The sequence below is a fragment of the Dama dama genome, chromosome 26 (assembly GCF_033118175.1).
Source record: "Dama dama isolate Ldn47 chromosome 26, ASM3311817v1, whole genome shotgun sequence".
Lineage (NCBI taxonomy): Eukaryota > Metazoa > Chordata > Mammalia > Artiodactyla > Cervidae > Dama > Dama dama.
Genome location: NC_083706.1, coordinates 36122834 through 36149943, shown reverse-complemented (window position 1 = coordinate 36149943; position 27110 = coordinate 36122834). Strand labels below are relative to the sequence as shown.

At 41.4% G+C, this 27110-nt stretch overlaps 1 protein-coding gene across 8 annotated transcripts in view; it reads right to left on the bottom strand.

Annotated features, from left to right (window-relative positions):
- The window catches only part of UTRN (utrophin), a 545759-nt gene that overhangs the window by 476335 nt on the left and 42314 nt on the right, over window positions 1-27110 (bottom strand). For 4 of the 8 annotated variants that reach the window (XR_009690701.1, XM_061130405.1, XM_061130411.1 and 1 more), the window contains exon 1: window positions 9289-9426. The exons of 3 other annotated variants lie outside the window; for them this stretch is intronic. Coding sequence is in view for 4 of the 5 variants with exons in the window: in XM_061130405.1 (XP_060986388.1) it covers window positions 9289-9382 (94 nt within the window). In the remaining variant the exon portion in view is untranslated. Of the gene's footprint in view, window positions 1-9288; window positions 9428-27110 lie in introns of those variants that run through there. One more of the 8 variants, XM_061130412.1, reaches the window with a different exon arrangement.

Below are 27110 nucleotides of genomic sequence, written 5' to 3'. Positions count from 1 at the left end.
CCAGCCATGAAGTAAATTGGTTTTACTCCAATAGCAGAATGAACTTGAGGGACTTTCCTGGTGGTCCGGTGTTTAAGAATCTGCCTGCCAATGCAGGGGACACAGGTTCGATCCCTGGTCGGGGAAGATTCCACATGGCATGGGGCAAGTGGGCCCCTGTGCTGCAACGACTAAGTCCACGCTCTAGAGCCTGTGCAATCAGAAGCCCACACACTGCAACTAGGGAGTAACCCGCTGCTCGCCACAATTACAGAAAGCCTGTGTGCAGTAACAAAGATTCATTTTTTTAAAAAATACATTTAAAAAAAATACAAATAAATAGTTTTAGGATGGGAGAAAAAAAAGAATGAACTTGAGGACACACTGCTCAGAGCAGGGAAGGCTCGGTACCAAGAATATTTACAGCTTCCGGAAGTAAGTGAACACTGGCTGCAAAGTACCAGTCCCTTGCAGCTGGAAATCAGCAGCACAGATGAGCCTAACTCAGGCCATCCAGGGTCAGAGAAGGGGGCTTTGTTCATTTGAATTCAGGTGGCTTCCCTGATGGCTCAGAGGGTAAAGAATCTGCCTGCAAAGCAAGAGCCCTGGTTTGGATCTCTGAGTCGGGAAGATCCCCTGGAGAAGGGAATGGCTACCCACTCCAGTCTTCTCGCCGGGAGAATTCCATGGACAGAGGAGCTTGGTGGGCTACACTCCGCGGAATCCCAAAGAGTCAGACACAACTGAGTGACTGACACTAAGGCAGACAAAATATGCAAAGAGGACGTTAGAGCCTGAAAGGATGCTGCAGAAAACCATCCTGCCTCCTCTCACGTGCATGGGAGAGCTTTTTCACATGCTAATAATTCTCTCAATTTAACCTACTTGAGTAGCAAAATAATTGCGTCATACTGACTCTTGTTGCTTGGCTTTGACATTTCTTTGCTCTTTACTTTTTTGTCTTCGCTAGGATCAGCCTGCCAATAGGCCTGTCTCATGATTGTCAGTGTTTCCATTTTTAGCAGCCCTCAGGCCCCCTACCTTTCAAATTTACTTTCAAACTGAACATCTAAGTCTGAATTAAGGAAACAGTCACCAAAATGAGGGCCTAGGACCCAGCTGAGCACTGAAAAATTGATGCTTTTGAACTGTGGTGTTGGAGAAAACTCTTGAGAGTACCTTGGACTGCAAAGAGATCAAACCAGTCAATCCTAAAAGAAATCAGTCCTAAATATTCATTGGAAGGACTGATGCTGAAGCTGAAGATCCGATCCTTTGGCCACCTGAAGCAAGGAACTAACTCCTTGGAAAAGACTCTGATGCTGCAAAAGACTGAGGGAAGGAGAAGGGGAAGACAGAGGATGAGATGGTTGGATGGCATCACCAACTCCATGGACATGAGTTTGAGCAAGCTCCAGGGGTTATTGATGGACAGGGAAGCCTGGCGTGCTGCAATCCATGGGGTCGCAAAGAGTTGGACACGACTGAGCAACTGAACTGAACTGAAGACAGTTCACTGACGTCCCCATCTGCACAGTGATGTCCCCATTGATGTCCCTCAACATTTATGTGTAGCCTGCAGGGCACACAGGGGTCCTAGACTGCCAGTGAGCGGAATCATTTAGTTTAAAACCTGACTTAAAACACCCAGTGAGACTTCCCTAGTGGTCCAGAGGCTAAGACTCTGAGCTCTCAATGCAGGGGGCCCAGGTTCTATCCCTGATCAGGGAAATAGATCCTGCATGTCACAACAAATATCCCACATATTGCAACTAAGACCTGGTGCAGTCAAATAAATAAATTAATCAATCAAACAAAAGCACTCAGCAATTATGACAGGACTCAGAAAACAGCAGGTCTCTGTAAGTATTCTCTGAATCATTTATTTTTGGCTCTTTTTTTTTTTTTTCTTATCTTTTATTCTTAACCATGTGTAGCTGGGTTGAGGTTGACAGAAAACTGAGCACTTCTCTAGGTAAGAACCAATGATGAGAAAAATAAAATTAGAAAGTTACAGGGAAATCAATGCTTACTTTCTTCCTAACACAAACCCAATATGATAAGAATTCTTCGTCATAAAACACCAGACAAATATTACCCACTGACTGACTTTCAAATTAGGGGAAGTAAATGTCAATTCTTTATTACAGTAATCAAGAGGGAGATTTACCTTCAACACCGTTCTTTTTTCTTTAGATTTTATTACTTTGAGAAATTCTGCAGCATAAGGCCTAGCAACAAATTCAGTAAATACACAGGACATTTTTTAAGGGTGCTCAGTTAATTCAAGCACAGACAAATTCTCAACATAAAGCATAAGATTTTTCTTGTAACAGCAGAAGAAATGGATAGGAAGTAGCTGGATGGATAAGAAGGATCCAGTGGGACACAGAGGAAAATGAGAACAGCTTTCTCGACCCACTTGCAAAATATCCATAACTTCTCAGCTTAAAGTCCATTACGATGAAATCCACCATGATTTTTTAAATGCATGTGAGTAAAGATGGAATGTAATCTTTAAAGAATCCACATGGCCAGGGATAAAATATAGTAAGTATTTCATTTCACGATTTTTTTCCTTTCTCCAAATGTCCCATAAATCAGTGGACCTGCAAACACACACAAACTTTAATTTTCCTTTGCCTGCTATAATACTAGTTATTCAGAGTTCGACAATAAATATTTGTTAACAATTAACTAAACAGTTATTAGAGTACTGTCAGATACCAGACTGCTTGGGTAGGTCAGGGTTATCTAGGGAGAAAATGCATCTGATAGGGAAATACATTTCTTCCATCAAACACAATCCAGGAGCTTCTAACACCAGAAAGAGAGTTAATGCCTGAAAGTCAAAGCAGAAATTAAAAGCAAAGAATCCAGGAGTCAAACAAGAAAACAGGCCAAGTCAAAAGCCTGGAGACTCGCTGGTACCTAGCTGGGGGGCGGAGGGCTGGGCCAGAAGTCTGGTGTGTCGGGAGGAGCTGTTTCTCAGAAGGTCACGTGCATAGCTATCAGATGAGACACTCCCACTGATGATATGCAAGTGACCTCGAAGACTTCGTGCAAGATACCTATCTTAAAACTGCAGTGGAGCCCAGCCTCTAACAGTATCCCGATCAATGGCATTAAACTGAAATCTACCACGCTTCCAGACCATCATGACAGTTTTCCTCTACTTGGAGAATCAGTCCTCGCTACAGACTGTACAAAGCTTTTTCTATAAGGCACCAAAAGGCAAACAGGTCACACAGCATAGACTCCTGTGGGAAGCTGTGTACCCTCTCCCTTCCTTGCTTGCCTGCAAACAATACAAACCTTTCTGAGCAAATGAAAGTGAACTTTGAAACTAGCAAAACATTTCAGGCACCCTGCCACAAATACTCTCCAAGCAACTGCAGGCCGTTTGCCACCCTGTATAGCTTGAAATTTCTTGCCACGTACTGGATCTGTGGTTAAATGAGCCCAGCAGAGAATTACAGCTTTGATGCTTTGAGGTGAAAAATCACTAACAGATCTTGATCGAAGGATGAGAAAAAACTGGTAAATTTTCAGTATGATGGTGCATGCGGGGCCTCACTGAAGCCAATATTATCCTCATTCAGCAACTAAAATGTATTTTTTTCCATTAACTTAAAAAAGCTCTACTATAATCTTTCCTGCAATCTACCAAGTAATGTGCAAGGGATCTTACATGCATACACTTTTTAAAATTTTTTTCATTATATATTTTTACTTTTGGGTCTTCCCTGCTGCGTGGGCTTTTCTCCTGTTTCAGTGAATGGGGTTACTCTCTAGTTGCAGCACTTCTGCTTCAATTGCAGTGGCTTCTCCTTTTGCAGGCCATGGGCTCTAGGGCTCACAGGCTTCAGTAGTTGTGGCTCCCAGGCTCGAGAGCACAGGCTCAGTAGCTGGGGGCACAGGTTTAGTTGCTAGGAGGCACGTGGGATCTTCCCAGATCAGGGATCGAACCCATGTCTCTTGTATTGGCAGGCGGATTCTTTACCACTGAGTCACCAGGGAAGCCCTTACATGCATACACTTTTAAAGACTTAGAACAGCTCCACTATCTCCATTTTGCAAAACAGGAAACTAAGACTCGGGATGCAACATAGCTGGAATTCAACCATGCAATTCCAAGTCCAGATCCTTTCTGATAACTCTAACATGTTCTACAAATTACACAGAACATGGGCTATTCTAAAAATAATCCTGGGATTCACCATCACTATGAAAATAAGTTATCAGATGTGAAAATGTAATAAAATAGTGAAGGCACCTAAATAATTACCAGTCTTGAGGGCTCCTAAATAATTACCAGTCTCAGCACAGATTGGGATGATGACAGCTTCCACAGCTGAAAGAGAACAAGAAAACACAGAACCCAAGTCCAAAGACGCAAACTTCTGTCCCAGAGACCCAGAAATCAGGTTTGTCTTTTAGGTTGGAAGTTAAGCATCTTAAAACTCAAAATTCAAGTAAGTCATTCAAAATCTGCCATTTCGCATTAATTTCCTTTGAAATCAGTAGACGTTTAAAAGTCAGAGATCCAAACACCATGGGGGTGGGGTTGGGGGCAGGGGGGAAGCAACATATAAAAAGGCAATTCATTGAAGAATTTGTCCAAAGAGCCAAAAAAATATATGCAGAGTTTAATTTCGCACACAAACGCACACAATGCAAGTCCAAACAAATATATACTAGTTTTCATCTCTCTCCCTTTTGTAAATGGCAGTTTAATAGTAAAAGCATATTTGCCACAGAAATTACCCAAATGAACTAAATTATATGTACACAGGTCATTATTGTTAATATTTTTTAAATGGGATACACTATGGCCAGATGGTTTCAACTTCAGTTTAAAAAGAAAAACTGTGCTTGTGGGAATTTAGACCTAAAAGTATACATTTTATAATCACAAAAAAACAGTTGTGGCAGGACAAACAAAACATAACAATGATATGGAGGGAGAGAGGAACTGGAAATTTGCCACTCTGCATAATTTTAATTCTGCACTGAATTTTTTAAGGGACCTGACTATTTAAATATATCACTAAAAATGAGATTTAGGACCAAAAATGTACTTCAATATAGAAAGTGAGAAAGTGAAAGTCACTCAACTGTGTCCAAGTCTTTGTGACCCCATGGACTATAGCCTGCCAGGCTCCTCTGTCCATGGGATTCTCCAGGCAAGAACACTGGAGAGGGTTGCCATTTCCTTCTCCAGGGGATCTTCCCGACCCAGGGAGCGAACCCAGGTCTCCTGCTGCCTGCAGGCAAATTCTTTGCCATCTGCCAATGCTTCATTAACTTGAGGGTAACCCCACAGAGAGGGCCACACTAATTCCCATCCAGCTCACAATCCAAGTTTCAATACTTTCTGGTTTAGACAGAAAGTTTCTAAGCTGTGCTCCTTTAGCCCTGGACTAAAATTTCACTTTGTCACAATGGTAGGACTGGGCTATGACTCATCTTCCTCTGCCAAACAATGAGAGTTCTAGTTCAGTGGGAAAAAACTACTTGAGCTGCCAGTTCATTGAACTGTTCAAATCAAGGTCAAAATACTGGGGCAGCGGGGAGGGAGTCACCAAGCCCAAATCCCACCTAACTCTCACACCAGTCTATCAGTGGCCCTCCAACCAAATCCTAAATTTGCCAACAGTTAGAGAGGAAGCACCTGGTACCCTCTAACTAGGGTCAAAGAACTGTAGTGAACCATGAAACCAGGACCTGTGTCATAATCATGCCTTTCAAGTAATGCCAAGGAAAACCACAACTAAAAAGATGACAGAGTGCACAGCGTCAGCTTAAATACATTTTAAGTACCATTTTAAGCTTAAATACATTGTAAGTGCCATACGAACACACAATATTTTATTTTCCATTCCTATACTGTAGATAGCAGGCAAAGTTTTATTATCAACTGACTATATTTTTATAATTTTTACAGAACTTACTATTCCTTTTATTTACCTGGAACTGTTACTACAGCTTGCAAGGTGCTTTAGAACATGTTACCTAATTATTCATGACCAAAATCACCTGGGGGATGCTACTGATTGGGGCGTCTCAGAAGTTCAGTGACTTACACATGGATGGCACAGGCAACTGAGACCCGGGTCCCCTCCCTCAAACAACTCATTACCATGTTAATTACACTTCTCATTTCTCCCCCAAAATTCTTCAGTTCCAAACAACTCATTCCATCTACCCTTCACCCAAATGAACGATTATTTTTCTCTCAAGCCTCAACAAATTACATTCCACCTGCTCTCCCTAACCACTAACTCATTTTCTTTATAAACATTAAGATCAGCTAAAATTTCACAAGCCCTGAGAAACTCCCTCAGACAAACCTCCCTGCACTCTGACCACTAAATACTCATACAGTCTTTATATTCATACAATGGGTGGGTCAGGCAGCCACTAATTTCTGGCAAAGATAATCACACCTCTTCCTTTCAAACTAACCCTGGCGCCCAGGACCTCTGGGGCAACCTCCCTGTAGTATCCACAACGGGCCCCACCTCCATATTCAGACACAGGCACCTCCGCCCCTGATGAAATCCTTACTCCGAAGTTCTCCACTTGCCTTGCTTCATGAAGACACTACCATCTAGGAGCTCTGTCTCTTCAGAGTGGTCTGTTCAGTGCACCCCGAGCTGGCCTATTCCCCAGTGAGCTCTTCCAAGAGCTTCTTCCCAATGACAGCCATCTTCAGACAGACCAGAGCCTCATGGAACACACTCCTCTCCATCAGCTCAAACCAGAAACCGGGAGGTCTGGTCCTCACATAGCCTCCTCCAGCTCAGAGGAATTTGTTCATCCATCCAATCCAGAAGCAGAACCTGAGACTCCCCTGCTGACAGGCATGGGCTGAGTGTGGAAGGACAGCATAAGCTTCCTTCTTGCCCTTCTTCTGGAGCTTTCAGTCTAACAGGGAACCGTAACACTCCTCCATACGCTTCCATCTTGAATCCCTGTCAGAATCACTTGGACAGCTTTTGAACAGTTACAGAGTCAAGGCCTCAGTCTAATTACGTCAAGATTCCAAGTGTGGAGCTCCAGCACGCTGGTGACTCTAATGTGCAGCCAAGGTTGAGGACGTGTGAACCCATTCATCTAAAAAGGAAACGACTGACACAGAGTTCTATCAGCCTGAAGAGAAAGAGGAAGGATGGCAAGAGCAAGGCCTCCCAGAAGTGGCTTCCTGAGCAGACCTAAATCATCAGTGCGTTGGTAGATGCCTACAACTCCAATAATTTTTATTTCACACCTTCAAGCCTTTTCTTTTTAAACTTATTCTCCTTCAATTAGATTATTTGTTAACATTTAGGCATTTGTGTACACAGACATCAAGATTAAGAAAAAGAAAAGGAAATATTTTAAAATGTAATGATTCTATACCAGAGATAGATAGATACAGATAATCAGATTTCAACTTACTGAGAGGCAAACGCACTAAATTAGAGTTCCACATTTTAGAAGACAACACAGGGCAAAAGGATGGGCATTTTCAAAAATAACACTGAAAGGCTTATTTTCAACAAACATATATTTCAATTTATTCCATTTTGTTACTTGTTTTATTACTCCCTTTAGGTTCTGCAAAAGTCATTTGAAACCTCAACCCCAGTAACGTCAACAGTTTAATGCAAAACACTTACAGTTTCACTCTTTCCACCTTACTTGAGGTCTGTAAATAAAGGATTCACCCCAAAGTTTAATCTATTATGGAGACTGCTTGAAGATCAAAAATAGCCACATACTGCAATGGAGTATGCCATCCATAAACATGTACTTTTTTTATACCTTTATTTACAACAAAATCACTAAAGAAAGCTATCCTTTTTATATAAGAAAATAATAAATTAATAACAGCCAATAAGAAAAGCACCTAGGCCCTTACAAATCATATACACACTAATATTCTATTTTTATTAAAATAATGTGCCCTAAAATTTTTTTTTTTTTTAAATGCTTTCTACTGTCCTTAAGCCTTTGGACTGATCACAGAGTAGGAAAAAATGCTTTATTTGAATTTTTTCTTCTAATTATCTTCCTATTTCTGAGACCCTTGGTAGCAAGACATTACAGCGCAGACTAGCAGACAATGAAGATTATTCATGCTGGGAAAAGGAAGAGAATTAAGTGAAAGTCAAGAGATATATTTGAAAGGCTACAAGCTGCAATGCTGCTCTTGTACCTGAGGTTTTAATTTAGGTTTCTGACAGATATTTTAATTTTCTGTTGAGACCACACGGTCCTTTAAATAAGAGAGAAAAGTAACAGCCAACAAAGTGAATTATAGCATGCTGATCTCTTATTACACTTGACCAAGAAGCCAAATTTGCTAAGAAAACATGGGCTGCTCCAATCACTCTAGTTGAGAATTCACTCCAGGGAGAGGATGCCTGCCAGCATTTACCACCACATTCACATGGAGTTAGGAGGGAAAACTTAAGAGGGAAAGAGTAACTCCAAAAGAAAGAAAACCATTTTTTTAAAAATTCTAACCAGTCTAAAAGTTATTCCATGCTAACAACATTCAAGCATGATATGTAAGGTCAAATATTACACATCACTTAAGTTTTGGTTTGTTTTTTTTTTTTCTCAGAAAGCTTATTTGACCAAAACATGAATATATAGATTAAACAAGATATGGACATCAGAACCAATCAGAAAAACTAGGTCCCCCTGGAAGTAAACTCCAGTGGCAGAAAAGTGCATGACCACATCTAACATGAAGTTCCGCGTCTGAGTTCTTCTGTACAAGACTGCCTAAACACACAACCCCTCCATTTACAATCCGCCCAAAAGAACAATGTCTGATCCTCCCCTTAATCAGCTCTGAACCATTTTAAAAGTAAAATACATTTTTAGTCAGCACAGTAAATCAAGTACAATCAACACTATCACTACACAACAGCAAAAAGGAAACTTTCTCTATAGGACAGAAAATAGTCAACACATAATAAGCCAGTTTGAAAATACATGAAGCACGTCTGTCACAACAAATATATGGTTCCTTGTGTACTTTTTTCCTAAGAAGCCAAGAACTGGAAAATCATCGCATTCTGAGGAAAAGAGGAAACCCCACAATGCTGGTCTCGAGTCCTCAGACTCCACAACCGATGCGACACCAGGAGGAACATGCCGGGGCGCTCCCATCCCCGGCTTGGTCCTGCCTCCCACAGCTCAGTTACGTTAACACACTGGCTTCAGTAAGTGACTGAGCCCTGTCTTTGCTGACATCCTCTGCAAAACCTCACGGGAGGGAGGGCAGGGAGTCAGGCAAGCTGACAGACTTACCTGGTAAATGCTTGCCCGACGGGCGAGCTACGTGTCCTAGCACATCAAATCTGTACTTTTTCCAACGAAACGCGGTGGCTGCCGGGCCGCTCATCACCTACATTTGCTTAAGTGACGAGGAAAAAGATGCAGAGGAAGTGGATTTTAACAAAAGCAGCCTGCGAACTGCACACTGGGATGTCCTGTTTCGGGGTGGCTTTTATTTTTCCCATGAGAGGATCTGACTAAAACTTAACTGAATCTCCTCTAAATACCAGACAGGATGTTACACTTCGCACTTTGTGAAAACTCCTTAGGTCATTTTCTGTCACTGTTCTTTTAATTGTCACAACTGAGGGCCTTTGAATGTTTCTGATCCACTACAAAGAGATTATAACTTTGCTTCCTGTTTTTGACAGCGTCAGCTGATAAGGACACCTCCACCCACCTCCTTACCCACATGTATATAAATAGAGGCGTTTGCCCTGGGTATGCAACTGGGCTGAAGACTTTGGTTATATATTAACTCTACTTCAAAGCATAAATTCAACTTTTATTTTACTTCAATATGCATATACACCTTGGGAAAAATGGAACTCAAAAGAATTTCTTCTTAATTCCTTAGAGATTGCTATTATGGAAAAAAATACCTTCAACCATACAGAATCACAAGATCAGAGGTAACAGTTTTGACTCATATTTTCCAGCCTGTTCTATCTTGTGTATTTGCCTCGCTCTTTTATTATCACTTAACACAGATGTTAGGTGGCTCAGTGGTAAAGAATCAATGCAGGAGTCACAGTTTCAATCCCTGTGTCGGGAAGACCCCAGGGAGAAGAAAATGCCACCCCTCTCTACTATACTTGCCCAGAAAATCCCATGGACAGAGGAGCCTGATGGGCTACAGTCCATGGGGTTGCAAAAGAGCTGGACACAACTTGGCAATGCAACAACAACAACATACAGATGTCATCCACACACATACAACAGCAAGGAAATTCATGACCCATATTGCCTCATGGGCTTCTTTATTCCTGTTTAACTCTTTTTTCCTCTCCTGCTTCGAAACAGAAACTTTCGACGTATAAGCAAAGATTTTCATAATTTAGGTTCTCTTGTCAGGATACACACAGACTGAAATCAGAAGACATCTCTCTTCCTGCTACTGGCTGAGGTACAGTCAGTCCCCACTCTCCTCTTCCCTATCTCTGTATCTTCTAGACTAGAAACCATATGCCTGGCAAAACACCCTCTCTAAGCCTCAATATCCAAATCTGTAAGCTGTGAGTATAGACCTCACCTGTCTCGTGGGATTGTGGTGAGGAGAGAAAGAGAGAAAAGCACAATGCTATGGATTAGGTCACATGGTCAAAGCCTGATTTTTTTTGGTAACAGCTTTATTGAGATATAATGCATATAGCATGCAATTAACACATTTAAAGTATATAATTCAGTGGTTATTAGTATATTCACAGAGTTACACATCCATCACACAATCAATTTTGGAACATTTTCATCACCCCAAAAAGCACTCATTCTCCATCCTCTGTCTGCACCCCCCCACCCCAATTCTAGTTAACCATGAAACTCTAATTTCAATCACTATAGATTTGCCTCTCCTGAGCATTTCACATAAATGAAATCATAGAATATATAGTCCTTTATGACTGACTTGTTTTACTTAGCATAATGTTTTCAAAGTTTCATTCATGCTGTAGTATGTCAGCATATCATTTTGTTTTACAGCTGAATAATCTTCCTTGTATGAATATCCTACATTTTATTGATTCACTTATCAATTGGTGGACATTTGGGTTGTCTTTACCTTTCAGCTAACATGAATAATGCTGCTATAAGCATTCTGGTACAAATCATTATATCAACATAAGTTTTCATTTCTATTGAGTATAAATACCCAGAAGTAGCATTGCTTGATCATATAATAGGAATTCTACGGTTAACCTTTGTAAGAACTGCCAGTTTTCCAAAGTGGCTGTACCATCTTCCATTCCCTCACTAGCAGTACATGAAGGATAAAATTCTCTCCATCGTCACCAACACCTATTGTTATCTAGTTTTTGTTTTTTGTTTTTTGTTTTTATTATAGCCACCCTAGTGGGTATGAAGTGATACATCATCATGGCTTGATATACATTTCCCTGATGGTTGTCAAAGCCCAAATACAAAAATGTATTTCAACATTTTAATCTGGTATAACACACCAGCTAAATACTGCTGGTGTTCAGATTATATCTCTAAGCAAAAGGCTGCTAAAGCAGTTGGCTTATCTTCCCCTACCCAAGGGCTGCTTATGAAAACTTACAAGAAAATTAAATTCTAAATCAGTTGTTTCCACATGTCTTTCTGTATTTGTCTTCTTCCTAAATAGAAACAGTCTCAATTAAAGCAGCCTTTTATAAGTGAATAATCATAATTATTTATAGGAAGAAATTTTAGACAAGATTTGATTTAAGATTAAGGTTATTACAAAATTTTAAGGACGCCAAGAGGAACAAGTCAGGATTCTAGACACTACCAATGTTTTCCCCTTTTCTCTAAAAAATGTGATATTAAGAGAAGGATAGTAATTATTCTAACTCAAAGGGATTATCCAATAAAATTCAAAGAGATTATCTAATCCAAAATTTAAAAAATATAATCCAATCTAACTTGAGGGATTATCATATTTTCTAATTTGAAGTGTTTATCTAATCTAACTCAATCTCATTCAAAGAGATGTTCATTTTTTTCAGATTTTTGATGTTTGAAAAAATTCATGTACAATGAAGTGAATTATTTTATTCCTAAAACACTCTATTTTAAATTATTTTTAATGCCTTAAAAAATTAAAAAGAATAAAGTCTACACAAAACACAAGAAGGAAAATACGAAAAGGCTACAAGCTTTAAAAAAATAACAATTTTTTCCCCTGTTTTTCAATATAAGGCCTCAAGCCCCACAAGATGTATTAATAATATGATTCATTCATCTTCTAAGAAATTTTCCATGTCCCAAGGCTGCACTATGTAATCCATTGTTTTCGTTATTTCTTGGCATACAGCTGACTATGAAACTGACCGCTGAACTTTCCTATGTCAAATAGAACTTTCCATTGTGGGAAATTTCTAAAACAGTCATATTAAGCTAAGTGGAAATGTCATCAGAGTTCAGGAGCAAGTACGGCTTATATCACCCAGTACAATTTCTAAACCAGATTTTACACAGGAAAGGCAAACCATTGAACGAAAACAAGTACAAAGGCTACATTGGAGTTTCTTAAATACTTGGTGAAGAAAATCAGAAGCAACAATCAGTTTATCAAGGTTATCTGAAAGTTCTTCCAAAAAAAGTCTAAAAGAAGGGCACTTTTACAAACTGTTCTGTAACGTCTACCCACTGACCCTTTCTTCTGCTAGATTACACAGTGGCCTCATTTCTAGTTCTCATGAAATCAATAGACCATTTATGTCCCAAGTATCTATCTAGGGTATGCACTTTCTTATTCAATCTGGTGTTGACAGCAGTAATCAAATTTTGTACATACCACTAGCTCTATTATAGCTCAGTGGCTACTGGCTGCCAGCCTAGGCCTACTCTCACCGAAAAGGAAGGAAAAGAGCAGACTGCAGAGAGAATTACAGAACGCATCAGCTGAAACCACAGAAGGTGGTGTGGAAGTGAGACAGTGAAGCTGAGGCCTTCAAGACAAACCCTCCTCCCACCAGAGAGACCCATGCTGGGCACACCAGCACAGCCAAGCCCAAGTCAGCCAACCTTGCCCATTAAAGGCATTTTCTTCATTCTCTCTGTAATCTGCAAACCTCTGGGTTTTGAACATCTTATTACAACTTTCCGTGCAAACCAATGAACCTACACCTAAGCCTGCAGAGCAGCAGACAAAAGCCAGAAATAAACCACACCCCCCAACACAAGGGAGATGAAAAGTGAGGGAACGCAAGTGACAACAGTTCCATGAACTGTCCAGACACAGTTGGTTTCATGTTGTAACTCTTCTGTATGCATGTAAGCTAGGATCAAGGCTTTATCTTGGATCAAACATTTTTCAATTAATCTTCTGCGAAAACAAGGCCAGCTTTAGAAAAAAAAAAAAAAAGAAAGAAAAAATTGAGGCAAGACAGAAACCTGGAAGTTTACTTAACCTGCATTTTCAGAGTTCAAAATCTCTAAGAAAACCATACTCCTGCTAACAGATATTCTCTGCTTAAAGGGAGCATGGATGATACCACGTCTTGCTATCTAAGGTTGGCTAGAGCAACTATTTCCTCAGTTTTAATAACTTGAAATAATTTTAGATTTACCCAAAAAGTTGTAAAAAAATTGTACAGGGTTTTCATAGTCCCTTCATTCAGCTTCCCCAAATGTTACCATCTTACAGAACCAGAGCAGTTCTGTCAAAACCAGAAAATCAGCACTGATGCAATACAATGAACTACTCCACAGATCTTATTTAAATGTCTCCAGTGGTTCCCTTTCTCTGTTTCATGACTGAACCCCAGGGCCTGCACACAAGCAACATTTCATAAATACATCCTTTCATTCACTCTCTAATGAATGTTTCTGATCCCCCACCAAAAGTCCTATTTTCTTTCATGTTGACGAGGTAGTTGCATTATTAACCATTGAGTGTTCCAGTCTAGAGATGCTTATTTCCTCCACAATTCTCTTCACAGCTAATCTGAGAGTCTTATCAGCCTCATCTTGCAAACATAGGTCAAACTGAGTTTCTCAATTCCTTGTCCAGAACCCTTAAAACATAGTGAAGTGAAGTGAAGTCACTCAGTCGTGTCCAACTCTTTGTGACCCCACAAACTGTAGCCTACCAGGCTCCTCTGTCCATGGGATTTTCCAGGCAAGAATACTGGAGTGGGTTGCCATTTCCTTCTCCAGGGGATCTTCCCAACCCAGGGACCGAACTCAGGTCTCCTGCATCACAGGCAGATGCTTTACCATCTGAGCCACCAGGGAAGCCCTTAGAACATAGAGGAGCTGCCAAATCAGAGCTTTTCCCACTTGAGAAGTTACATAGGCTATGCATTCCGCTGGAGGAGCCAGTGGTAAAGAACCTGCCTGCCAATGCAGGAGACATAAGAGACACGGGTTCCATCCCTGGGTCAGGAAGATCCCCTGGAGAAGGAAATGGCAACCCACTTCAGTAATCATACCTGGAGAATCCCATGAACAGGGGAACCTGGAAGGCTACAACCCATAGGATCGCACAGAGTCAGACACGACTGAACTGACTTAGCACAGCACACAAAACAAAAACGGCGAGATGTGGGGTAATTTCCCCCAATCAAATACACTAATACTTCTGCAGTAAATATGTGTGTTTTAGGAGGTAAGTGGGATAAGGAAAGATTTTTAAAGCATCCCAACACTTCTGGTCAAATTTTGCCCAAAAAATGAGCTCAGGTCAAGCTCAGGTTTTACTATCAAGTGAATTACAAAAACCTTCTCGTTTTCAGAGTTCTTTTAGCTATTATAACTGCAAATGAGAGTGTGGACCTCTACCAGTGAAATCTGTGGCTTCATGTGTCGCCCACCCACCTTCACACCACATCCTCTTTCACCTCCAGTGTTACCTCTGCCTCCAGGCTCTCTTCACTCCAATTAACCCTCCCACAGAGTCTCCAGGGTGACCTTTGTAAATTACTTGCAGCTCTCTAGCTTCAAAATCCTTCAAGATTTCCCATGCAAAAAAAAAAAAAAAGAGGTTGGAGTCTAATCTTATGAGGTATAGTTTACAAGGCTCAATGGCAACCCACTCCAGTACTCTTGCCTGGAGAATCCCATGGATGAAGGAGCCTTGTAGGCTGCAGTCCATGGGGTCTCTAAGAGTCAGACATGACTGAGCGAATTCACTTTCACTTTTCACTTTCATGCATTGGAGAAGGAAATGGCAACCCTCTCCAGTGTTCTTGCCTGGAGAATCCCAGGGACGGGGGAGCCTGGAGGGCTGCCGTCTATGGGGTTGCACAGAGTCGGACACAACTGAAGCGACTTAGCAGCAGCCACCATCTAAGCCAACCCTCTTGACTATAACAGTGCTACACCCAAGAAGAAAACAGAAGTGAAAAAGGTGTAATCTCTGTCCTCAAGATGCTGCCAATCTAATTCAGTCTCTTGAATATTTTTATCAAACTGAAAATATAGAATGTAGCTTCTCCAACCATCAAAGGAATATGGGAAATTTTTTTTTAACTCATTCTTTTCTAGCTAGGAAATGCTACCTTAGTTCTTGATCACATTAAAGATTACTAATAAAATCCCATATGTTGACATGAAAAGGATTTTTCACATGATTTTAACAACACATGTCTAAAAATACTTGCTATGCTACTGTTCCAAATACAAAGGGTGAAAGCCAGAAAAACTTTTCTAAAAACAAGCAAACCCAAAAAAGCAACGTCAAACATGGTATTTAATGGGCTGAGTGAGTTCTCATGAGATTGTTTTTCCAAAGCACAAAGATATAAATAAAAGCTGAAACCATGTCTTGTTTCCATATTAGTATATTAATGGAAGTGAATGACATTATAACCAGCAAAATCATGTTAGAGAGAGCTAAACAAAAATCCCCACCACCAAAGAGCTCAGAATTTATCCCCAACCACATAGAGACTTATCTCTGATGCAGACACCAAAGAAAGAGGAAAGAAATCACATTTTAAGTATTTTGGTTTTATTTTCTAATGTGCAAATAGTCAGACACACAGAATGGCAAAAGTTCCTAGATACTGTATTTGAAAATAAAATTATAATCTTCCTTACAATTATCTCAGGAAAAGTGCACAAACGCAGTGAGAGTGAGAGATAAAGAAGAGTACCACTGAATCCCACAATGATGGGGGTAGAGAGAAGTGGTCGGTATATACCTGCTTCTCCCTACACCAAGAGAGGGGAGGAGGGTTCCCTCCCAGGGCTGTCTTCGTCTCACAGCAGACTGTGTGTGTGACTGTGTGTATGCACACATGGCAGGATTTTCACTGGCAGTGTTAAGTTACTTCCAAACAGAAGTGACAACTGCTATGATCCGACCGAGGTGAGGCCTATGTGGCTGACAGCAGTCATGGTAGAACAGGCCAACACCGCATGGACATCGAGTGATACCACTCTGTAAAAGCCAGGATCCACTCTGCCAGGGCCCTGGTAGAATCCTGTAGTGCCTGCTGCTTCAGACAGGGATTCCTGGGACAGCCACTCACGTGGCAAACACCTCACTCCAGCAGAAGGAAGGAAGGTTATCACCAGGGTTCTTCAGGAAGCAGGAACAGGTATTTAAGGAGACATGAAAAGAGACGAATAAAACCCAGATGCTTTAAAAGAGGACTTTTAAAACATTACCAAACAAGAAGGAGGAAGGGAGAAATTTTCCTGAATTTTCTACATGTTCTATCAATCAGGCAAAAAATAAACATTGTCATTTTTCATTTACCTTTGTATTGTCATCCTTTAGCATGGAGCCTGAAATGTTGTAAGGACTTAGTAAAAGAGCATTTACTGAAAGAAGAGACACAAGCTGATGTGGAAGACACCAGAACAAAAGTAAGAATGAACCAGGATAGTGAGAGGAACCTGGGCATTTCTCACACCCACAGAGCTTCCATAACAAGGCCATCTGATGCAGAAAGGAGGTACCACTGTCTATGACATGAGCAAAATAAAAAATAGCAGTTCTGGGGAAGACTCTGCTCTGGGGCAGACCACAGCATTGCAGAAAGGGATCAGGGAACTGTGACCAAGTGACAAGGGTGCTTTCAAGAATGTAAAAAAGAAGGATACATTTGGAAATAAAAGTACTGTAAAGATAGAGGCAATATCACTGGCAACCTGCTGGGCTGTGAAGCAAAGATCAGCCAGTGAGTTTTCTTGAAGTACATCTGCTGTCTGTGAGGAAAACTTCTCCAGGTTCTAAAAGGTTCCAGAACCCTCAAGCTTCATGGAAAAGTATTAAAAAAAAAGAAGCATGGGGATTATTCTTCATTGTTAGCTATAAAAACATCTGGTGGGAGAGGTGACTTAAGTATCCTGGTGACTTAAAAAACAGTCACAACCTAAAAGTTGAGAGTTGTTATATTTGGCGGGAATTTTTGGACTTCAGGGCCAGGAGACAGCATCTCAAGTGACCCTGAGAGAACTGCTCCGAGGATACAGGGGAAGGAGTCAGGTTATATAGATGCTTGCAACAAAGGGCAGGTAGTCTGAATAACAAGTTAAAGAAATTAAAGAAAACCAGGTTATCGCAAGTTAAGGAATTTAGTGCTTTTCTATGTATGGGAAGATGCAAGAGTCTGGGCTCACTGAAATCATTCCTTTCATATGCATCTCAGCTACCTGGGGCCAGTATCCCACGTTTTGTTTTGTTTTGTTTTTTCTCAGTGCTCACCAGAGGGAGTGGCTACAGCCCAATGGCTGCTGGATCACAGGTATTCTTCTCCTTCTTAGCTGCCCTCGAGGGCTGGAATCACTGATGACTGTGACATCTTAGTTTATTCACACATCAGGAAATACTCCATTTCTCACTCCCATAGGGCACAACACCCTATAAAGCTGGACATGTCATTCACAACACTTTTTCCTTTGGTCACCTGCAGTGACAATCTCAATTCAGTGTTTCCTGTGGAGCTCTTAGGCCCTTATGCAAATCTGAAGCTGTTGGCCACTCGTTAGACATGGGTATTAACTTGCATGAGTCATCTGTATATTCAGCCTGCAGCTGATACCACACAAAGATAGTCCTGCCTACTCATGGCACACCCACCCCGCTCCCATGTGGGAATGAAACATAATCACCTACTGAGGGCTGGGAGTGGGGAGAAAATGAAGGATCCAGGTAATGATGAGGCAGAACCAATGCCAAAGAACTGACCTTGGGTATTTTAAATCCGTTTCAGGATTTCTAGGATGATGAAGCTGCCAAGAGATATCCAGGTGCATGATACGGCGCTTCAGTCATGTCCAACTCTTTGTGACACTATGGACTACAGCCTTCCGGGCTCCTCTGTCCAAGGGATTCTCCAGGCAAGAATACTGGAGAGGGTTGCCATTTCCTTCTCCAGGGGATCTTCCCAACCCAGGAATCGAACCTGGGTCTCTTGTGTCTCCTGCATTGGCCAGCAGATTCTTTCTTTACCACTAGCACCACCTGGGAAGTCCAATAACCAGGTGAGGAACAGAGAATGCAAGTAATGGTTGTCAGCCCAGAACTTATGAGCCATGGGACTTATAAACAAGATCCCTGAGCCTTGGGCCCGTGGGAGTCGGTCAGCTAATTGATTTGTTGACTTAGCACCTACTCTGTTCCATGCGGTGCAGAGGAGAACTAGTTCCCAGGGCCGGCAAAGTGAGGCAACTGCAGAGAGAACGTGTGGTGCCCGCGGTCACTCCCTCAGGGATCAGCCCCAACACAGGCTGGGGCTTGCAAAAGGGGAAAGGAGAGGGCAGGGGCTGCCAAAGAAGGTGGGAGTGAACACGACAGACGCAAGAAATGCACAAACAGCCTATGATTAAAGCATCTAAGGAGTGACAGAGAACAGGGAGGGTGGAGCTCGGAAACAATACCAGAAGGTTCAAAAGAGAAAACAGCGATCCAGAAAGAAGAGGAGAAGAAAGCCAGGCCCGTATTCCAGGGCTGCCCCCGACAGGAAGCAAGTCCTTCCACAGTTTGCAGGTTGGAACCACTTATGCGCCACTTCACACAAAGTTCCACTTTCCATAAAATCTCTCTCCTCCAGAGAATGTTCATGAGTAAACCCGTCTATCTATAAAAAGATTTTAAAATGCAGCCAATAGAACAAACCTGGTTTTAAATGAGGAACGTGACACTAAAAATAACTTCCCCGAGGCTGCCAATTCAGTAGAGGGTTGGAACGACCCATGTTTCTATTGGAACATCAGTCTGTAATTTGGTCAGTAAAAAGTGACCAATTTTAGGGACCTCTGAACTTCAGAGTCCTTTCACATTTATTTTCATGGATGCCTGCAAAATTCTTACAGGTTAAGCTGTGTCAGTATCTCAGCCTCTCTTTGAAAAATGGGGTAACTAAGGTTTCATAACACCAAGTTAGTGTTACTCGTTCAGTTGTGTCCAACTCTTTGCGACCACATGGACTATATAGCCTGCCAGGCTCCTCTGCTCATGGGATTCGTGGGTCAAGAATACTGGAGTGGGTTGCCATTTCCTTCTCCATTCATGACACCAAATTCATGCCGTGGGTGTTCTGAACCTCAGAACTAACTCCTTGCCCCCAAGTATTTCCTCCCATCCCATCGTGGGCCTTCAAGAAGCAGCTCACTGGCTGTCAACAGCACTGCCTGAACCATCATGAAGCCCAGAGGTTTCAAAGTTGTTTCTCTGAGGGTAAATAATACTGTATATAATACTTCCTCTGTTCCTCAAAGTCACAGCCAAAAACCGTATGAAACCAAAAGGAAATGTATGTTCCTCAACAGCAGTTAGGTCCCAGGTATCAGGTAGCCGGCTCCACCCCCATCGCAGTCCCAAACTCTGGCATAAACACAAGCTGCAGAATCTTCAGGCCAGTCAATTGAGGTGAGCGTCTCTGCAAGAGAATTTCAAAAGGCCCCCCGACAATTCCACTCCCCAGGGCATTAAAACCATAGCCCCGAAGGAACAAGATGGTTACTCTTCATCCGAGTTACTAAACTGAGTCCCTCCACGCCGGAAAGAGGGGGCAGGAAAAGGAAATGAAAGCAAGTGACTCGAGGTTCTGGATTTCGTATGCAAGATTAGCCAGCAACAGGTGCAGCGTTCCGGTGAAATTAAGCGTCTCCAAACGCCTCTTGTCTGCACCACACAAAGGGCCCAGGCACAGAAACCCAACATTAGCAGCACTGTCAGAAGTGCAAGCCATCATCATTTTCTAGCCAGTAGCAATTTTGGGAAAGAAAAAAAAATTTACCAGGCAGACCACAAAATATTTCTCTGCTGACATAAGACTTCTTTCACATTATCCTCTCCTGAAACACTGTAAAATAATTTCAATGTTGGTAATCGTAAGTCATTTTTTAGTGCCTGGTGACCACCACAGTGCCTGGTACAGAGTACGTGGGCAGTAAACATTTACTGGATGAATGAATGAAACCAACAGGTAAATAAGACGTTGCCTTCACAAAGAACGATAACCAAAATCTTACTTTCAAAATAGTATATAAATGTATTTTTCCCCATTTCTCCAAGAAGGGAACAAAAGGCTGGAATCAGAAGCCAGGGAAAGAGATATCAATAATGAAACATATCAGGAGGTGCCAATCACCCAGCCACTGACTAAAGCCGAGAAGTCCTGTCTGCCGCCCCTTGGGATTAACATATCTGCAGGGGCACTCTCATTTGGAGGAGAACAAATGGGGAAAACAATCATAACCATTGAAGCAATTCACTTTAGGATTTTCCTTTCACTCAACGTGCCATTTCATGTAACAGTTTCCACCTGCCACCACTATAGAACTTACAAAATAAATACTGCTGCATAATCTTCCAATATGATGAAAATAATCTGCTAACGATATGTCAGGGAAAATATCTTGTGCTATATGTGACGTGTATAAGAAAAATATGAGTGTGGGTAAAATGAACTGGAAAGGAAGACATTTTACGGACTCTAAGAACTGAAGAAAAAGTGGAGGGAAATGGCAATGAAAGTGAGTCCACAGATGGGGAATGTTATGTGAATACTGTATTAAATAAAAAGAATAATTATCAACATGAGAACATCACTGACTTACATAAGGGTTTAAATAATAATAATGATATTAATTATAAAAATAAGATTTCAGAGCACAGATAAGAATAAATCACCAAAATTATCAGGACAAGTCAGAGAACTAAGCAGTACAAATAGAAATGCATTATAATAAATAATTTTATAAAATGACTATAAAGGATGACTTAATGATGCAGTTCATTCAGCTTTCTTCAAATTCATAAATTTCTCTTGTTTATAACTTAGGCATTCTGAATAGAATTTATCTCACACTTGCATATTCAATTTAAAGAATCCTTAGATTTTTTTTTAACGTCACTCCTTCTAAGTTCCTGGAGAAGGAAATGGCAACCCACTCCAGTATTCTTGCCTGGAGAATCCCATGGACGGAGGAGCCTGGTAGGCTACAGTCCATGGGGTTGCAGAGAGTCGGACAGGACTGAGCGACTTCACTCACTTCTAAGATCCAGAGTAAACTCCCACTTTCTTTTACCTCAAGGTAACACCCAAAGGTCTTGAACAAAATTCTTCACTGAGATACTAAGTGCCTAGGTAAGAATTACCTCAAACTTCAAGGCATAAACTGGAATTACAAGTCCATTAAGAATGTGTTTGATGAACCTAGAGTCTATCATACAGAGTGAAGTAAGTCAGAAAGAGAAGAACAAATATCGTGTACTAACGCATATCTATGGAATCTAGAAAGATGGTACTGATGAACCTATCTGCAGGGCAGCAGTGGAGACCCAGATGTAGAAAACAGGCTTGTGGACACAACGGGGGGAAAGAGAAGGTGGGATGAACTGAGAGAGTAGCATGCAAACATATATTACCATATGTCAAACAGCCAGCCAGTGGGAATTTGTTGTATGACTCGGGAGCTCAAACCGGGGCTCTGAGACAACCTAGAGGGGTGGGATGGGGTGGAGGGTGGGAGGAAGGTTCAAGAGGGAGGGGACATATGTATACCCATGGCTGATTCATATTTATGTATGGCAGAAACCAACATGATATTGTAAAGCAATCATCCTTCAATTAAAAATAAATACATTTTAAAATGTTTAAAAAATAAAAGGACAATCAAATTAAAAAAAAAAAAAAGAATGTCTTTGGTTTTCAAGTGAGGCCTTTTCATTCATTCCTTCATCCATTCATTCCCTCATCCACAAGGATCTATCACCCCTACGGGTCAGGCATTGGGCAAAGCACTATGGACACACCAGTAAACATGAAATGCCCTGGTGGAGATGACCGTCTGGGGACCTCTCAGCAAGAAAGTAAACAAGCAATCAGCATTGTGACAAGTAAGCTGAAGCAAGCAACACGATGGATGGTAAGACTAACAGGACGAATCTACTTCAGACGGGTAGTCAGGACGAGCATCTCGGAAAAGGTGCAATTTAATCCATCGCCCAATTATAGTCAAAGGGGCTAGCCAAGAGCTGGGGAAGGGATCCTGGCATAGGAAAGAGCCTGTACACAGGCTGTTTCCGGAGCTGCAAGCTGGCCACGGCTGAGGCGATTGGCAGCGACAGAGGAGGCTCATTAATAAATACAGAAACAGCATCTGACCACATAATTCACCCAACATGCCTATGCCCTGACACACACTTTCCCTTCAGCCTGGAACCCCTGCCTTCCACACTCTCCTCTGCCATCTCGCAGGTGCTTCCTCTGGGAAACATCCCCTGATTCTCCAAGGAAGAGTCAAAGTCCAGAAATGAATCCCTCCTAGTCCATGGCCCCACCACCCTAAGACTCGCCACTATCACACTCCTCAGCAACTGGCACTGAGTCATTGTTCAAAAGCCACTAACACAGGTCTTGCTTTATTTGTCTGTTTCTCAACAGCCTATCATGGAATTCAGCACCAGCAGACATGCAATAAATGACAAGTGAGTCAGCAAACAAATCGAGAGAGGAATGGCCAGATGAAGCAAACACAGGATGGCCACTCATGCCAATTCATTACTCAGCCTTGGAGCTTTGGAATAGCACCACACCACGGTTTTAGCTGATTAACCCATTTATAGCCTGGGGGTTGGGGGTGGGGGGGGGGGGGGCGCGTGTAGATTTCTATCCCCTTATGATTTCCATACAACAAACACTTTGGGACAAATCTCCTGGCATCATAGACAAGTGATGGATAATTTTCAGAGTGTCATTAGATACAGACTCCAATCCAACCGTATCAACAAGCATGCATGAAGTGCCAGGTTGGGTATTAGGCTCAAGGGCTGACAGCGGTTCTGTTCTGCCCTGGAAGGTCTACAGCACTAGCACGGAGAGCAAATCCTGTTTCCAAAATACTGTAAACTAACTTCTTTCATAATATTTTTACAAGAAAATGGTTTGCAAAAAATTCCAAGGTCAACCAAGAGACAAAATGATTTAGAATCTGTTGCTCAGTCATTTTTACACTAATTTTTGGCTTAACGAGTCCTGCCGAGGTTTCCTTTCTACAACCAACGCGCAAAAGTTTCAGGGCTATTGTATGTTCTTTACCTGCCTGTGACCCTCCATCGTCCCCATGTGTAGAAGCAGCTGTCACTTCCATTTCCTGCTGGCTCAGCATGTCCTCCAAAGGTAGTTAAGGTTCACAAGCCAACCATGCATGTTTCCTGAAGTCACAAAGATGTGTGTACCCCTCGGCTGGAGAGTGTGCTTTGCTGGAGTCAAATTTTAAAAGAGGGCCCAACAGTATGGGAATCGTGGGGAGAGGAGTCCCTCCCCAACTGGCCTGACCAGAATGGTTGCATTCCTGCCCCATGCTCCAATCCCCTTCTGCTCCGTCTGAGCCTCTGCCAGGCTGTGGAGCCTGTTGCCTTAAAACCCAGGAGAGTGAACAACACTTATTTGCCCAGGACTAGCCAGGTAAGGAAGGCGTGTATCTTTACAAACACGAAGGAGCGTAGCGCCTCCTCAATTCTCTTAAGGTTTTTCTTACATTTGTGCCAAATGAAAATGTGGGTGAAAATAACGTTTAGGAATTAAAGGATAACAAATGTTAAGGGTCCAGCTCTCTCAAGAAAGCTGGTTCTCATAAATTTTATAATCAATTTTTCAACCTATATACTCCAAATGAATTTCTAAAGCTTTTAGAGGTCGAGCCATTAATATACTAAATAATACATGCCATCAAGCTAAAAGGTAAACTCGGCCTCTTCAACCAGACGTAAAATACCGAGTAAAATACAAACTGCATCTTTTTGCCAACCTCACCACACGGTCTCAGCTCACTTCGTTCCCCATCGCTGCCCTCATTCAGGTTTTCCGTGGGCCAAGTTCCACCCTCAGACAACACCCCGGCATCAACTTAAATGTGGCCTCCTTAAGGAGTCCCACCACTAGAGCCCTCCCAGGTCCAGTGAAGCCCCCTCATGAGGCGCTATCACAGCATTGCAGGACATTTTTATGCCCTAAGCAATTACACAACTCTGTATATTCTGCAGTCTGGTGTCTGTTTCTTCTCCTCGTCTCCACACTGCAAAGGCCGGGCACCATCACTGTGTGTTCATTGGTTTCGTTGACCATGCCCAGTAGAGTGCCCAGCCTAGGGGGCACTCAACAAAGAGTTATTCCCATTCAAACTGTTGTCCCTGTAAAAATACTCAACATCAATATCATATGATACAGCTTATAGGTGGAATCTAAAAAAAATGGTACAAATGAACTTTCTTACAAAACAGAAAAAAAGTCACAGATGTAGAAACCAAACTTATGTTACCGAGGGGGACCGAGGGGGGAGAGATAAACTGGGAGACTTGGATTGACATATACACACTACTATATATAAAATAGGACCCACTGTATAGTGCAGGGAACTCTATTCAATACTCTGTAATGACTATGGGAAAGGAATCAAAAGAGGAGTGGACATACACATACATATAACTGATTCACTTTGCTGCACGGCAGAAACATTGTAAATCAACTATACTCCAATAAAAATTAAGTTAAAAAATACTCTTCATGACATACTGCTGTCACTGCCAAAGCTCTAAGGAAACAGATGTTCATCTGAAATAATCACCATCATCCAAGGTGATTACAATGCCAAGGATCCCTGAACTTGGACAGGAGGGAAAAAATGAGATATCTTCACCCACTTCTTCCATCCAAATACTAACCAGGCCCAACCCTACTTTGCTTTCAAGATCAGACGAGATCAGGCGCGTTCAGGGTGGTGTGGCCTTAGACTCTTCAACCCACTTCTAACAGAAATTTGCATCTCCTACGAAGAAGTTAAATCACAAAACACACTCTTAGGAGTATCTTTGGCAGGATCACCAACAAAAATCACAGCCATTTTCACATCACATTATAGCTGAAAATCATTTGTCTCATAATCACTTCAGAGCAGGCCAGACTAGACTAGAATGAAAGTTACTGAATCCACTGTTGGAACTTGTCATTGAATGCACTAATATAAAAAAAAAAAAATTACTCTATCACAGGTTTTTTCAGCATTTTGTAACTAAATTTTTCTTTGTAATGCCAAATACTTTATTCTATATGCATTTAAAAACACTTGCCTTGATTCACCTAACTGCCAAAGGAGTCCAGAGGTAAAACAGGAAAGGATGTGATGATAAACAATAAAATCCCTAATCTCTATCATTATCAAAAGATATAAACACTTGATGTACTGAGAAATGCTTCTTTTTTTGTTTTGTTTTGGTTTTGGCCACACCACACAGCTTGCAAGACAGCTCCTCAAGCAGAGATTGAACCTCACCCTTGGTAGTGAAAGCATGGAGCCTTAACCACTGGACTACCAGGGAATTCCCAGGAAACACTTATATTCTGTTTTCAATGGGTTGAACATATATTTACTCACTGGGGAAATGAATAAAACATTTCCAAAAGAAAGACAATTTAAAATTAGCAGAATTGTTAAACCAGTAAGTTATTTTTTATGATAAATAAAAATATGTATTTCAATAGTTCTAGTATAAAATAACTTTTAAACAGGTGGCACTAGTGGTAAAGAACTAGTGGTAAAAAGCCTGTCAATGCAGGAGACATAAGAGGTACGGGTTCAATCCCTCAGTCTGGAAGATCCCCTGGAGGAAGAAATGGCAACCTACTCCAATATTTTTGCCTGGAGAATCCCATGGACAGAGGAGCCTGGAGAGTTATAGTCCAGGGAGTCACAAAAGTCAGACAGGACTGAAGCGACAGAGCACCCACACAACTTTTAAGGAAGGAATTCTCAGAGGACAGTCATAGGTTTTAATAGTTACTGTACAATTCAACTAACAAATATCTTCAACATATTATTTTGGGGTATATAACATTAGTTTTACATGTACAGCACAAATAATTGATATATGTATGCACTATAAAATGACCACCACAATAAGAAAATCAGTTAACATCCATCACCACACATAGTTACAATTCTTTTTCTTGTGATGAGAATTTCAAGATCTACTCTTTTACTAACTTTCAAATACTCACTATAGTATTGCTAACTATAGTCACTCCACTATATATTAAATCACTAGAATTTATTTTTGTAGCTTTTAAACACCTTTACCCATCTGTCCCTCCTCCAACACTCTGCCCCTGTAATCACCAATCTGTTCTCTGTATCTATGAGTTCAGGTGGGTTTTTTTTTTCTTTTTTTTAGATTCCACATTAAGTGAGACCATGCAACACTTGTCCCCCTTTGTATGACTTATTTCATTTAGAATAATGCCTTCAAGGTTTACCCGTGCTGTGACAAGTGGCAGGACTGTGTGTGTGTGTGTGTGTGTGTGTGTGTATTTACATCTTCTGTGTGTGTCAGTAGACATTTAGTTGTTTCTGTATCTTGGCTATTGTCAAAAATAATACAAAGAACATGGAAGTGCAGATACCTCTTGGAGACAGAGATTTCATTTCCTTTGGATATATACCCAGAAGTGGAATTGCTAGATCACATTGTAGTTCTATTTTTAATTTTTTGAGGACCTTCCATACTGTTTTCCATAGTGGCTGTACCAATTTGCATTCCCACCAAGAGTGCAGAAGGGTTCCCTTTGCTCCACGTTATTGCCAACACTTATTATTTGTTATTTTTGATAACAATCATTCCAATAGGTGTGAGATGA